This window comes from Dermochelys coriacea, chromosome 1, assembly GCF_009764565.3.
Source record: "Dermochelys coriacea isolate rDerCor1 chromosome 1, rDerCor1.pri.v4, whole genome shotgun sequence".
Lineage (NCBI taxonomy): Eukaryota > Metazoa > Chordata > Testudines > Dermochelyidae > Dermochelys > Dermochelys coriacea.
In genome coordinates this window covers 190,239,887-190,254,644 of record NC_050068.2, presented here as the reverse complement: position 1 = coordinate 190,254,644, position 14,758 = coordinate 190,239,887, and the positions used below count along the sequence as shown (strand labels likewise).

General features: G+C 45.7%; 1 protein-coding gene across 12 annotated transcripts in view; it reads left to right on the top strand.

Moving 5' to 3' along the window:
* The window catches only part of ARL13B (ADP ribosylation factor like GTPase 13B), an 83,130-nt gene that overhangs the window by 41,420 nt on the left and 26,952 nt on the right, over window positions 1-14,758 (top strand). For all 12 annotated transcript variants that reach the window (XR_006279743.1, XR_006279740.1, XR_006279739.1 and 9 more), the window contains one exon: window positions 11,105-11,210. Coding sequence is in view for 7 of the 12 variants with exons in the window: in XM_043510233.1 (XP_043366168.1) it covers window positions 11,105-11,210 (106 nt within the window). In the remaining 5 variants the exon portion in view is untranslated. The remainder of the gene's footprint in view (window positions 1-11,104; window positions 11,211-14,758) is intronic.

Below are 14,758 nucleotides of genomic sequence, written 5' to 3'. Positions count from 1 at the left end.
CTTCTTAGATACACTATTTGTAGACTGGAAGTACAATATTCATTTAAAACAAAATAAAAACCAAAAACCTCCTTGAACAGGAATTTAAATTCTACATTGAAGTGGGGGAGGAAGGCTCACAGACCTATTCACAAAACTAATTTGGAACGATAGCCGCCCCCCCCCCCAACAGTCAGTATTTTAAGTCTTTAACTCAGTTCATAAATTGAGTCCAAAGATAACACAGGAACATGTTTAGGCTTGTCAGAATTCAATTTTCATTTTTTATTTCAATGGATAATATCAGTGTGTGTTTATAAGATTTTTTTATTTATCAATTTTAAATTCACAGCTGTGGGAAATTATGGGGTCAGCTAATTATTTAATGACATCTTGAATTAAAAAAGTTAAAGCTTATACCCATTTAAAACCCAAATTTTCAGCATCCCATGTCAAAGTGTACAAAGTAAATGTACTTCAATCAAACTAAATTCTCAAGAAGCATTTTTCTTACTTTGCCCATCTGTAAGTTTTGATTATCATCAATGGAAATATGTTTTCATTTATTTGTGTATGATGAAATCAACGTTTGCCAACCTTTACCAATAAAAATCTATTCCCTCCAAGCATATGTAGGTTGTATCATCTTGATCAGTTTTCTTCACCAGTTGTCCTCTTCTCTTCATCTTTACCTTGTCCAACAGAGATAAATAGTTAGTTATTTCACTTCTTATGTAATTGTTACTTATGCCAGGTATAGAAGCCTCAATACTTTGTCCAAATATTCAGAGTTTAAGGCCAGAAGGGGCCATCAGATCATCTAGTCTGACTTCTTCCATGTCACAGGTCACCAACACCACCCAGCAGCCGCACACTAAATCCAACAACCCAAATTAGACCAAAGTATTAGTGTGATACAATGTGTTCCAGAGGCAGATAATAGGTGGAGGTGCTGAGGTGTATCAATGCTCAAGGCCCTTGTAATGGCAGGGGAAGTATTATGTGGGTATATCTCACTTGATCAAAACAAGTGACCTGCTCTCCAGGCTGCAGAGGTGGGAAAAGAGGTGGAAAATAGCAAGGATTCTTAAGGTTAGGGTCCCTTGTCTATTACGCACCTGATTCAGTGGCCTGGTTTACAAAAGCTCTGAGCATCCAGCAGCTCCAAGTGAAGTGCACTGGGAAATGCTGGGTGGCCAACATTTTTGAAAACGAGACCAGATGTTCAGGTGCAAAATGACACTTAGAAGCCTAAACTTAGGTACCCATTTTTTAAAAAAATCTTGTCCTCAGCAATTTCCTTTCCTTTAGTTGTCATGGCTAGGCTTAAGTCAGTGTGTGCAGGAAAGTAAGTTTCTCTTCATATTTGATGTCCTTGGTTGACTGAGCTGAACTTAGGTACAAGAATAGTATTTCTGTGAAGCTACCTTTTACATTCTCCTCAAGGGGTTGTCAATGAAGACGGGACCTACTTTAACATTGAAGCTAGAATTTTATTTCTCTATTAGTATAAAAGAATGTTTACATTTGTTGTTCTTCCTCCGTTTTCTAAATATTCTAGATGGTGTCCTGCAACCAGATCATCTCCTGCCAGCTTTTTGGACATAGTAGTGTTGTGTAGTAGCTATTTACCATGCCCAGGGTGGCGCACTCAAGATTTATTCCCACATGCTATCCACTCCCTCTCCCCCTCCCTCCTCCTCCCTCCATTTTCAATTTACATTCAGTTGAAGAATCTTTTGTGCAAAATGCCCCATACACTGTCTTGTTTAGAAGCCATGTGTGCAAATACACCTTGAGCTACAGTCTCTAGGCAAAAGTTTAGTTCCTAGCCTGTACATATGGTAGTGTTTTGGGGTCATGGATTATGGGTCTCTTGTGCTTGGAGCTACACAAACACATAAGGAGATACACTGAATAGTTTACAGGCTAGTTTTAAGGCCATGTCTATATGTGTCCCCAAGAATCCAACTGGCAAAGGGTTCCATGTTCTGTAACAGCAACTGCTCTCAGCCCTGACACGCTCACTGTACCAACACACTGCTTTCATAGTATTTATCTGTAAAGAATATCATGTGAGGTAGCAAATGAAAGCCGAGGACATGCTGATCATTAATATGGTGGAATCTACTGACAGTATATAAGGAACTGTGTGTATGTATACTGACATAATGTTTTAAAAGTCTATAACAAGGGAGAGTTGATGAACAGATCTTCTGCCAGACCAGAGCATGTGTATGCAACAATCCATCTCCAGTGTAAATTAAACATTGTAAGGTCAACACAGAGAGTCCTATTTACATGTGAAAGTCAACAGGAAAAACAGGTCGGAGGAGAATGTGAAACAAACTAGAGTATGGAAGACACCTTGGAGCCAGCACCCCAGGAAGGAAATCACAAGGAGTCATCCTGACTCTGGGGACAAAACCAACGGACTTCGGAGTCATAAAAGGAAGGAACCAGGACCCTTCTTTTATCCTGCACGTGAGTGGGTAACTGGGCAGTTTATTACATTCATGAAAACAGGATCCCAACCAACCTGGGTTGAAACACTGCAGAAAAGGCTTAGGTGAGATAAGACTGCTTCAGACAAGGATTGCAGCCTAAGCTGAGTTTTAGTCTCTAGAAAGCATGTTCTACTTTTGTTTTATTTGTAACCTGTTGTTCTGATTAGCCTTGCTCACTGTCTCTTAAATCTTAAATTCTGTTAATATACATACTACTTTTCACTACAAATTGATTAAAGTTCTGTGTTATGTGAGAGCTGATACTCCGTTGAATCAAACAAGCTTTTGTATGTATGCTATTCCCTTTGGAGTAGTGAACCTGGTAATTACTGTGAGTTCTAGTCAGAGGGGCTAGACCAGGGATGGGCAAACTTTTTGGCGGGAGGGACACCTCTGGGTATGGAAATTGTATGGCAGGCCATGAATGCTCACAAAATTGGGGGTTGGTGTGAGGGTCCTGCTGGGGTGCGGGCTCTGGGGTGGGGCTGCAGATGAGGTTGGGGTGCAGAAGGGTGCTCTTGGCTGGGACAGAGGGTTCGGAGGGTGGGAGGGGGATCAGGGCTGGGACAGAGGGTTGGAGCTTGTAAGGAGGTCAGGGGTGCAGGCTCCAGGCGGCGCTTACCTTAATCAGTTCCCGGAAGGAGCAGCATGTCTCCCCACTGGTGTAGGCATCGCCAGCCAGCTCTCCACGCTTCTCCATCCACAGACGCCATCCCTGCAGCTCCCATTGGCTGTGGTTCCCAGCCAGTGGGAGCTGTGGGGGCAGCGCTTGGGGTGGGGGCAGCGTGCAAAGCCCCCTGGCTGCCCCTACGTGGGAGCCTCAGGGGGGACATGCCACTGTTTCCGAGAGCCATGCGGTGCCATGGCATGCGCAGAGCGGGGCCAGCCCCCGACCCCACTCTCTGGCTGGAGTTCTGGAGCAGGGCAAGCCCCAGACCCAGCTCCCCTGCGGGAGCTCGAGGGTCAGATTAAAACATCTGATGGGTCAGCTGGGGCCCGCGGGCCGTAGTTTGCCCACCCCTGGGCTAGACACTACAGGGAAAAGTCTTCAAGGGGATTCGAGGGTTGGATGCACCTATTATTAACCTGCAAAGTAAAGTAGGACTGGCAGAGTCCTATGGGGAGAGGTTGAGTGAAAGCAGTGTAGTTGTTGCTGTGTCGGTCCCAGGGTACTAGAGAGACAAGGTGGGTCAGATAATAACTTTTTATTGTTGGTCCAATAAAAGATATTACCTCACCCACCTTGTCTTAGTGGGTGAAAGACAATTGGAGTACAGGTGCAGACAACCAGCTACCACAAGAAAGACTCTTTCATGAGTGCGGGATAACAAGGTGACTCTCAGTCCTGGGTGTCCTGAGAAAGCATCACATTATACTAAATGCTGTGCTGGTACAGTAAAGTCGGGGGGAGGGAGGTGATTTTGGTTGGGTGTTTTTTTTTTCCTTTGGCGGCCTATTTTATACTGGCAAAATACTAGTGTAGATGCAGTTATACTGGCATAACCATGCATGTGCAAGTAGAGCTCATTTTGTTTGCCAAACCAGCAAAGGCATGCTGGTGTTGGTATAAGTCGCCTCTATGCTAGGAGGGTTTGCTGTATAGCTCTATAAAAAACCTTTTATGTAAACCCAGGGTAAACCTGGGCTAAGACAGAATTCAGTAAGTCAGTGGGTGACTTTCACATAATTTAAAAAGGTCTTAATTTAAAGGGTGCACTTGCAACTTAAAAATCATATGTTGTAAGTATTGTACCTATGCACTCAATGTTCCGTGTCACCATTTATGCTCTTTGTTTACTTTTTTTTATGCTTCTTGCACTTGGACAATGAAAGCCAAGTCAGTTGTACTTTTAGGTTTTTAATGCTGCTGTGTTTCAAGCATATCAGGGGAATGTTGATTTGTTTAAAAACTGTTTATTGGAAGCTTAGTGTTCCTTTAAATATTTTTCTTAATCTCTGTCTAAGATATTGACACATCTTTACAAGGAGATTTCTTTCTTCATCCCATTGTTTATGAGCAAATGAATGTTCAGTCACAATGAAGGAAAAAATTAACAGGAAACCCAATTTAAAATTTAACGTTTAAAAAATTGGTTAATGTATAATGAAAGGTCTCTACACACATACAACAGAAAGAGGAGTAGCCACTCAGTAATTAGAAAATGACCAATAAGAGATGCAATCATAAGTATTCCCCTCCCCCCAAATCCCAGCTAGAAATGGTCCTTATTGCATGACAAAAGTTTGTGAATAAAGATAAACTTTGGATGCTCTGAAAGTCAACAGATTTGGGTTATTTTGAAGGAAAGGAAAGAGTGCCTTTCGCAGCTGTGGTCTGCTAATGGAGAATACATATCCAGCCAACAATTTCCTTTCTTTTAGTGGTATCCTGTCTGAATGCCTCCACCAACTGCAATTAGAATAGTGTGGCACGAGGCGAGAATTGGTCTATGTCATTTTGGGTGTCATGTTAAAACTCCACCTGGAAACCAGTGCAATCATAAAGCATAGGTGTCATACAAAACGGTGCATGCTCACCAAGGGTTTGTCTACACTGGCACTTCGTTGGCAAAACTTTTGTCATTCAGGAGTGTTTAAAAAAAAAAAAAAAAAAACAACAACCACACACACACATGCCCCCGAACAACAAAAGTGCCAGTATGAACAGCGCTTTGTTGGCAGAAGTGCTCTCCTGCCGACAAACAGCAGCTATGCTGCGTGCCTTTTCGTTTCACGGCTGTAGGGTCGTAGCCATATCGTAATGTAGCCATAGTCCAGGAGGGCTGTCGCATTCTGTACCAGGTTCAGTGCACTTTGAATTAAGATGCAGTAATCAAGAGCACACTGCAGTAATCTAATCTCAAAGTGACAGTGAATCATGGCAGCAAGATCTGTGTCTAAACAGATCACAATTTCTGGCCCAGGCGTGGAGGGAGATGCTGTGGATTCAACAGTACTTCCAGACTGAATTCTTGTAACAAATTGTAGATGTACACCCTCGGTTAAGGAAGCAGTTGTAATTGTCATCTTATTTCCTGGTTACTTTCCCCAACCTTCCAGCATCATCTCAGTTTTCTCTTGGATTTAACTTCAGGTCCTCATTCATTTCCCAGTCTTCACCATATCTTGAGTAAGGCATTTAATAGCACTGGCTAGACTGGATAAGAGAGGAATAGAGCTGGGGGTCATTTGAGCATGCTGAAAACATCGTTGGCTGTATGCACCAATTGAACAAGATGTGGGAGCAAAATGGAGCTCTGTAGAAACTCTCATATGAGAGCAGTGGGTAGCTCTAAGTTATTGCTTTTCTGTTGCCTCTGGCATTTCCCTGATGGGAATTAAATTGCCAAATTGCAGCTCCATCTGTCTTTTCTGTGGGTTTGCAGACAAACCCAGCTACACCCTATAATCAATGGTATTGAAGGCAGCTGAGTCTGTCAGTAGCAGTATTGCTCTTAATCCCTCACCAGGTGATCTGCCAATTCTGTCTAGCACAGCCCCAGTAACATGAATAGTTCTGTAACTAGACTGACAGGGAGAGATGAGGTAACTGGATACTGGGGAAGTTCTCTTGCCATAACCACCACCTGAAGAATATTAACCAGCAATGGAAGGTTAGATACTAGATAACTACTGGATTATCAGTGGCAAGTGATTGATTATACAGTGCAACAGCTTCCTTAATAGTTTCTGTGAGTTATGAATTCTTTTGAGAATAAAATAATGACTAAGGCTCATTACTTCAGTATTGGGAGCTTTTAAAGTACTTAGATTAACAAAAGCTGGCAACCTGCCCTTAAAGAGGTGCTGACAATTTCTGCCAACAGTTGAACCAGTTCTTAAGCACTGGCTTTCTCCGGTCAGGAATGAAATGGGTCCAAAGCGCAGGCTATGGCACTGCTAATATTTTGGTGAGTAACAATGACGGAAACTCCAAAAGAAAAGAGATATGGTGTTTGGCTCCTCCAAGGTAACAACAAACAAATGTTGTGTCTTGCCTTTGTGGAGGTGACAGTTTTTTTTTTTTTTTTTCAAAAATTCACATACAAGTTTCATCACAATGGAAGGATTGTGAAAGACTTTTTGATGGTGCTCATTTCAAAATATTATTTTTAATGAAATATTAAGGAAAGGGGGGTGTAATTTTCAGACTTCTTGCTGCTGTTCTTTGCTGTTGCTGGTTTTCTATTTAGTATAGAATCATAGCAGTTACAGAAAGTTCAAAATAACATTACTTTGATTTATGCTTGTATCCCAAAATGTTCTGCATCGTCTACAAGCACAGTAGATAGTTACTATCGCTTTCAGGATGAGGAAAATAACGCCAGGGAAATATATTGCTTAATAGCAATCTCACAGTTCAAAGAGATTTGCCAAGGAGCAGTAATGCCATTGTGGAAGGTTTCAAGAATTATTAGTTTTTAATTAAAACAGGTAAAGGGAGGGAAATGCCATATTGTGTTGACACCGATCTTTTAATAGCAGTGTGGTTGCTCAGAGAACTATTATTCATTGTACTGATGTCATCAGACTATTTGTTCAATCCTTTTGGAACCAGAAGCATTCAAGAAAAGCTAAATAAGTGGTTGTTTTTTTAAAAAATTTGCCAATTTAACATGTTAAAGTCCCTCTAAATAACCTAGAAAATCTTCCAACATTAAAATTTTAAAATGATCAGTGAATTTATTGTGTGACTTGTTGTTCCTTGTCTTGTTTTACAGAAGATAGTTTGGATTACATCTGCGTCTCTGCATTTGTTTTTTTAGTAAGCTATAATCTATTTGTGTGACTGTAGGCTTCTCAGAAAACTGTCAAACAGCTGATTGCATGTTTATCTTGGCTATGGATCTGGAAAAAGACTACTAAGAAAAAGGTCTCTTCAATAAATGCTTTTTCTGAAACATTTAAAGTTAGGATTATTTGCAAAGCTCAAAGTAAATGTTCTAGCCTGCTTCTCTGCATACTGTTTCAGTCTGATACAATTATGGTAAAATTGAGAAAAGTACATCGTTATATAGCAGGGATCAGCAACCTTTGGCACGCGGCCCACCAGGGTAAGCCCCCTGGTGGGCCGGGCTGGTTTGTTTACCTGCCGCGTCTGCAGGTCCGGTGATCACAGCACCCACTGGGTGGGTTTTGCTGCTCTAGGCCAATAGGGGCTGCAGGAAATGGCGCGGGCTGAGGGATGTGCTGGCCACTGCTTCCCACAACCCCCATTGGCCTGGAGCGGTGAACTCCAGCCAGTGGAGCTGTGATCTGTGATCTGCCGAACTTGCAGACATGGCAGGTAAACAAACAGGCCCAGCCTGCCAAGGGGCTTACCCTGGCAGGCCGCATGCCAAAGGTTGCCGATCGCTGTTACATAGTATTACATTTTTCAAGATGTTTTAGTATTTGTGTATTGGGAAGATAGACATACATTGACATGTAATGATGGCACATTTAATGGAGGAAAATGGTGGGTAATGGGGTAAAACTAAACCAAGCTTTTGGAGAAATGATGGGGATAGGCTGGTAAAGCAGTACTTGTAGTCTATGGTCACACAAGCTGATTTCAAGAGAAGTGAAATACTTCCAAAAGAGTGTTTGGCCTCTGAGTGTCCCAAATTTGGGACATGCAGAGTCTATTAGTTACTTGGTTTCTATGGTCTTCCAGCAGATTTTGCAGTATTTTCCAAAAGGTTCTGCTTATGAAAATATTACAAGTGCTTTTGGTTGTAAAAGGGGCCTTGACTAAAGCTGCATGAATAGTGATTCCTGAACTGATTCCTTTCAGTGCAGTGGTCATCTTCCTATGCAAATATATTTGTATCTTCCTCTCTGCTGCCCTGTATACCTAGGACATCCTCCTTGAATTGATCCGTAAGGCCTTACATGAAGTATGTCTTTTCCCTGTCTTGTAACATAAGAACAAAGGGACCTTCGATTAAATTAAGAGGTGGCAAATTCAAACCTACAAGGAAATACTTTTTCCACACCTCTGATTAGACTGCTGAACTCCATGCAACAACATCCTATGACAATGACTTAGTAAGATTCAAAGTGGGAGTGGATGTTTATATATAGAACAAGATTATTCAGAATTAAACAGTGACTGATAACAAAATTAGAATGGAGATAAAAGGTCATTTTCAGGTTGTAAGCGCCAATCTCTATTAGAGAAAAGACAGAGACTTACATGTGGGCTCATTATCTTGCCTCTGCTTAGTATGGGGTTTCTTGATCTTCCCTGCAGCATCTGGTGTTGGCCATTCTTAAAAACAGGATATTGGATTATGTGGATCATGTCTGATCCAGTATGATAATTCCTATATACCTTTTCCTTTACATCTCTCTTTGCTGCAATGTCTATAAGAAATTGGCCAATTTGATGGCATCTTATCGAGAGTAAAAAGAAAAGGAGTACTTGTGGCACCTTAGAGACTAACAAATTTATTAGAGCATTTGTTAGTCTCTAAGGTGCCACAAGTACTCCTTTTCTTTTTGCGAATACAGACTAACACGACTGCTACTCTGAAACCTGTCATTATGCAAGGCACTGAATTTAGCCGTATAGAGTGGAAATCTGTCAACTTCATGAAAAAACTGGCACAGATACAGACAGACATCATCTTCCTCTCCAAATGCAAACAGATGGACATCATACCGAATGCTCTAATAAATTTGTTAGTCTCTAAGGTGCCACAAGTACTCCTTTTCTTTTTGCGAATACAGACTAACACGGCTGCTACTCTGAAACTTATCGAGAGTAATAGGTGCTTTGTCAATTGTATGCTTTTGATTGTATGCCTCCCCCTTGCCCCCCACACTTTGGGTGTTACATGTATTTTGGGCCCCAGATTCAACGAATACCATGCAGACACAGGATTCTGTCCATGCAGAGCAGCTTGCAGGATTGAGACTTAGATTGTACTTTGTCTTTGGAGAAAGGACTGCATTCCTTTGTACAGCTTCTAGCACAATAGGACCCCAGTCCAGATGAGAGTAGCTGGGTACTGCTGTAATACAACTATAATTCCTATTAATAGTTATGACTCTCTAGAGTCTTATTAGTTTTCTTCCACTGAGGAAGTAAAAGTTGGAGCTATCCCCGATTGACTGCAATCATCTAGATTTCAAGTCATGCCTTCAGTAGGTGGAACACTGGAGTGCAGGAGGACCTGGAATGGTCTCAAGCATGATGTAGCATGATCTAGAGCAGTGTTTCTCAATGACCAGTCTGTGGACCTGCATTGGTCCCTGCGATCTCACTGACACAGTTTAGGAAGGCAGCAAGCCAGTCCTTGGTATCAAAAAGGTTGACAAACATTGATCTAGAGAAGAGCTACTCAAAGTGGTGGTCTGCGGACTGGTGCCGGTCCGTTAGCCGTCGGCTGCGAGTCTGCGCTCACATTGGGGGAAAAAAAAATTGCCAATCCCCCACATCAGATAGCTTGAGAAGCACTGATCTAGAGGAATGAGTATGGGAGTAGGTGTCAGGCAGTCCTGAGTTCTAATACAGAGACTGCCACAGATTTTACTATGTGGCCTTGAATAAATCGCTTCATCCCTCATCCTGTTTACCCGTTTGTAAAATGTACTCGCCTATCTCATGGGTGCATTGTGTGGATTGATATTTGTATAGTTCTTTGAAAATTTAAAATGTATGGGGTGACAAAGCTCTGTCCTTGCTTCCGTGGGTCCCGCATTTCCTGGCGGATTTCGCTAACCTCAGAGGCTCACTGTGACCCTCCACGTAACCTTTCTTTCTCTAGAGACAAGGGTCACAGTCTACTGAGCCATTTTTATCATAAGCCAGTGAGGGAGGTGAGGAGAAGTTATTCTTCCTTGCACAGTCTCTGTTATCTTCCAGTCTCAGTGATTAAACAGAGGCAAAGGTGGGGGGGGGCGGGGAGAGCAGCCCAAGCCCTCGCTCTACTACAGGCTCCAGCCCAGGGACCCTAATAGTAGCAGAAATGGTAGTTGACCTTTTAGAAACGTGACATGTACAATTCCCTGGGCTACTTCCCCCACAGCAGCCCTCACTTCCTCAAGCTCCACTTCACCCTTACCTCAGGGCCTCCTTCCTTGTGCCTGATATGGTTGTACTGCTCAGCCTCTCCAACAGCACAACTCCTTCCTACAGCTCCTGACGTGCACACCCACCTGACTGACTGGGAGGCTTTTAACTAGTTTCAGGCAGCCCCTGATTGGCTTCATGTGTCCCAATCAACCTTAATCTTCTCCCTGCCTTCTGGAGTTCTTAATTGGATTCAGGTGTCTTAATTGACCTGGAGCAGCTGCCATTTCACTTATCCTGGTACTAGGGATTTGTTTAGCCTGGAGCTAATATATCTATCTCCCACTACTCTTCCATAGCCATCTGATCTTGCCCCGTCACAATGGATTAATAGTTGTTTTTTTATTGAGTAGATAAGGACACCAGAACCATAATTTTTAGATGAGCAACAAGCTAGTTTTCGCTACTTTCCCTCTTTCCTGCTCCCATCCGTCCGAAATTAGTCTGAAATATATATATGGAGTTTGTTTTCTGAACTCTAACCTGCTTGACTCTGGTTGTGGATCAGCATGGTAAGTGCTTTTACTTGCCTTCTCACTTTTGGTCATCTTTTTTTTAGGCTGGCAAATAAGCAGGACCGAGAAGGAGCGTTGGCAGAAGCAGATGTAATTGAGTGCTTATCGCTGGAAAAGCTTGTCAATGAGCATAAATGTCTGTGTCAGATTGTAAGTATATCTTACTGACTTGATTTATTTGTATAAATGTAATGCGTGAGAAAGGTGATAATGTGGTCCTGTAATCTCAGCAAAGATACAGCGTGTTGGTCTGCAGTACAAACAGTTCCAGATCTCACCCTGCCTTTGTGCCTCTTGCCCATCCCGGAGGAATCCTTTCTAGGGCCCCATCTGTACATGGGCTCAGGCTGAACCAGTTTGAAATCATATTAAAATTATTTTTCTTTGTGTGATTGCTCATGTGTATTCCACAATAGGTGTGCGTGCTCGCCACGTGAACTGGTGCTGGAATTTTTTCCCCTGGTAGTACCCGTAGGGGAACGACCCCTGGAGTGGCGCCTCCATGGCACAGTATAAGGGGCGCTGCGCGCTCCCCCCAACCCTCAGTTCCTTCTTGCTGCCAGTGAAGGTGCGACGGAACTGCTCTGCTCCAGCTATGCTGTAGCTCGTCCCCAGAACTGCTTGTTCATTCAGTGTTGGTACCTGTAGTTAGTTAGTTGTTTAGTTAGTTTAGTTTAGCCAAAGCGCCTGGGCCGGGGCATGCCCTGCACCCCAGATTTTAAGTCGTGCGACACTTGTAGGCGATCCATGCCAGTGAGTAATCCATATGCGGACTGTTTATGCTGTTTGGGGGAAACGCATCTCAGCGATTGCTGCAAGATTTGCAAGTCTTTTAAGCCTCAGACCAAGAGAGAAAGGGACATTAGGCTCCAGGCTATTCTGATGGAGTTGGTGCTGACCCCGGCTCTAGAGCGCCTCTCCGAGTCGGCACCGGTCACTGCGGTGTCGGTGCACGGTGACCCTTTGGCGCCATCAACTAGTTGGCACCGCTCCCTGTCTATGGAACGCGCCAAGAAGCCTAGGTAGAGGTCTTCTTCACCACAACACCGGAGTAAATCTGGGACAGAGGTTAGACCCATGTCGGGCAGTCCTCAATCCTCACTGGCCCGTAAGCCTCCGACTCCAGTCGAGCAGAGTAGCCCGGCCCATTCGGAGCAGGCTTCCCCAGATGTCCGGATGCCCTCCACACCGGAGGCCCTGTAAGCGGCCCCGGGATGTTAAGTCCATGCCGGTACCAGGAGCACTGCCGATGTCAGCCATGCGCTCCAGAGACAAGCTGCCGCTGGGATCTCTGCAGTCACCCCTGGCTCGGTCCCGGTCCCGGTTGAGGGAACATTCCAGACGCTGTTCGCCACCCAGCAACTGTTGAGGGCAAAATCCATGTGGACCGCCCCCAACGCCCACCAGGCAGGCTGTCTGGGTTCCGTCCGATCGGGACTCTCTGCACCGCTCCACCTCGAGGAGCGAATACTGGCGGGACCGAGGCAGATGATGCCAAAGTTCTGAGTCTGCTTATAAGAAGTCACAGGACTATAAGAGGCGCCTACAGAGGCGGTCTTGGCCTGCCCCTCAGCCTGAGTCCTCCAAGGGCAAGCAGGCAGGGAAAAGGCAGTTTTGATGGGATGCCAGGGGGTGCCCTGACAGTTCTCATCCAGGATCCACCCTCAGTAAAGCTTCCCTTCTCCAATCGGTTGTGTGCTTTCCTCCCAGAGTGGTCGCGGCTGACCTCGGACCGATGGGTCCTCAACACCATCACCTGGGGCTACACCCTCCAGTTTACTTCTCCCCCACCCAACTCACCCCTCACACGAGGCTCTGCTCAAGCAGGAGGTGGGGTGGCTCCTGGGCCTAGGAAGCGGTACCAGGGGAGTTCAAAGGCATGGGGTACTACTCCCACTATTTTCTTATCCTGAAGGCCAAAGGGGGGCTCAGGCCAATCTTGGACCTGCGAGGCCTGAACCAGTACATGGTGAAGCTCAAATTCCGCATGGTCTTCCTAACCTCAGTCTTCCCCCCCCGGATCCCGGGGACTGGTATGCTGCTCTTGATCTACTGGACGCGTACTTCCATATTCATATATTCGAAGGGCACAGACGCTTTCTCCATTTCACGGTGGCACGGGAACACTGCCAATTTACTGTCCTCCCGTTTAGCCTGTCCAACTTTGGTTGGCCTCAGAGTTCTTCCAGGCCAGGGACAGGATGGACAAAGTGCTTACCTCCCTAAGGTGGTGGTCCTCCCTGAAAAATATGTTCAGGGGAGGGCCCCATCACTGGAACTGGTGTCTGACGCATCGGACCTGCAATGGGGGGGGCCCATCTGGGGAGCTTTCAGATCCAAGGTCTGTGGTCAGCTCAGGATTTGACCCTACACATAAATGTCAAGAAGCTCAGGACGGTATGGCTGGCATGCATGGCCTTCCGCTCGCGCCTGGAGGACTGGGTGGTCAGGGTCCTCATGGAAAACACGGCCTCGATGTTCTACATCAACAGGCAGAGCGCAGCCAGATCCTCTGCCGCAAAGCCCTCAGGCTGTGGCACTTTTGTATAGCCCACGACATCTGCCTACAGCCCTTCCATCTGCCGGGTGCCCGGAATGTGAGGGCGGAATTTTTTGAGCATGGACGACTTCTTCTCAGCACGAGTAGTCTCTCGACCCAGAGGTGGTGCACAGACTTTTCCAAGTTTGGGGAACTCCCCAGGTGGACCTGTTCGCATCTTGGCAGAACCATTGCTGTCCCCGGTTCTGCTCCGGACGGGGCTGGGATGGGGAGCTATCTCCAATGCCTTCCTCCTGTCCTGGTCAGGCCAGTTTCTCTATGCCTTCCCCCCCGTTCCCACTGATTGGCAGGTACTGGACAAGATAAAGATGGACAAGGCCCGGGTCCTCCTGATTGCCTCGGCATGGCCCAGGCAGCATTGGTAGGGAACCCTCATGGGCCTGGCAGTCGCCCCGCCATGGCCATTGCCGGCCTGCTATCCTAGGACCAGGGCTGCCTCCTACACCCCAGCCTAGCGCATTCAACCTCATGGTGTGGCTGCTCAATGGTTGGGTAGGGAGGAAAGGACGTGCTCGAAAGCAGGTGGCCCTCCACACGACAAGCCTACTTGGCAAAGTGGTCTCGGTTTTCCAGATGGGCGGACAAGTGGAGAGTCTCCCAGTGGCCAGCTTATTCTAGACTACCTCCTTCACCTTAGAGCCCAGGGCCTGGTGCCCTTGTCAGTCAAGGTGCACCTGGTGGCCATATCGGCCTTCTATCTGCCGGTGCAGGGCCACTTTATTCTCCCATGGTATGACCAGCTGATTCCTTAAGGGGTTGGATCATCTCTTCCCATACGTTCGGCCCCCAGTGGGACTTGAACTTTGTGCTGGCCCGCTTCACAGGTCCCCCGTTTCAGCAGCTAGCTACGTGCTCCTGGTCGCACCTCTCGTGCAAGGTAGCTTTCCTGGTGGTGATCACGTCGGCTAGGCGGGTCTCATAACTCAGGGCCCTGACCTCCGAGCCTCCGTAAACGGTGTTCCATAAAGATAAGGTCCAGCTCCGCCCACACTCCTCGTTCCTCCCGAAGGTGGTCTCTGCCAATCACATGGGTCATGCTGCTCATGTGTATTCCACATCCCGCCCTTCTTCCCCTCTGTTGGAGTTGTCTGTCAAGAAGGAACTGAGGGTGGGGGGAGCACGCAGTGCCCTTTATACC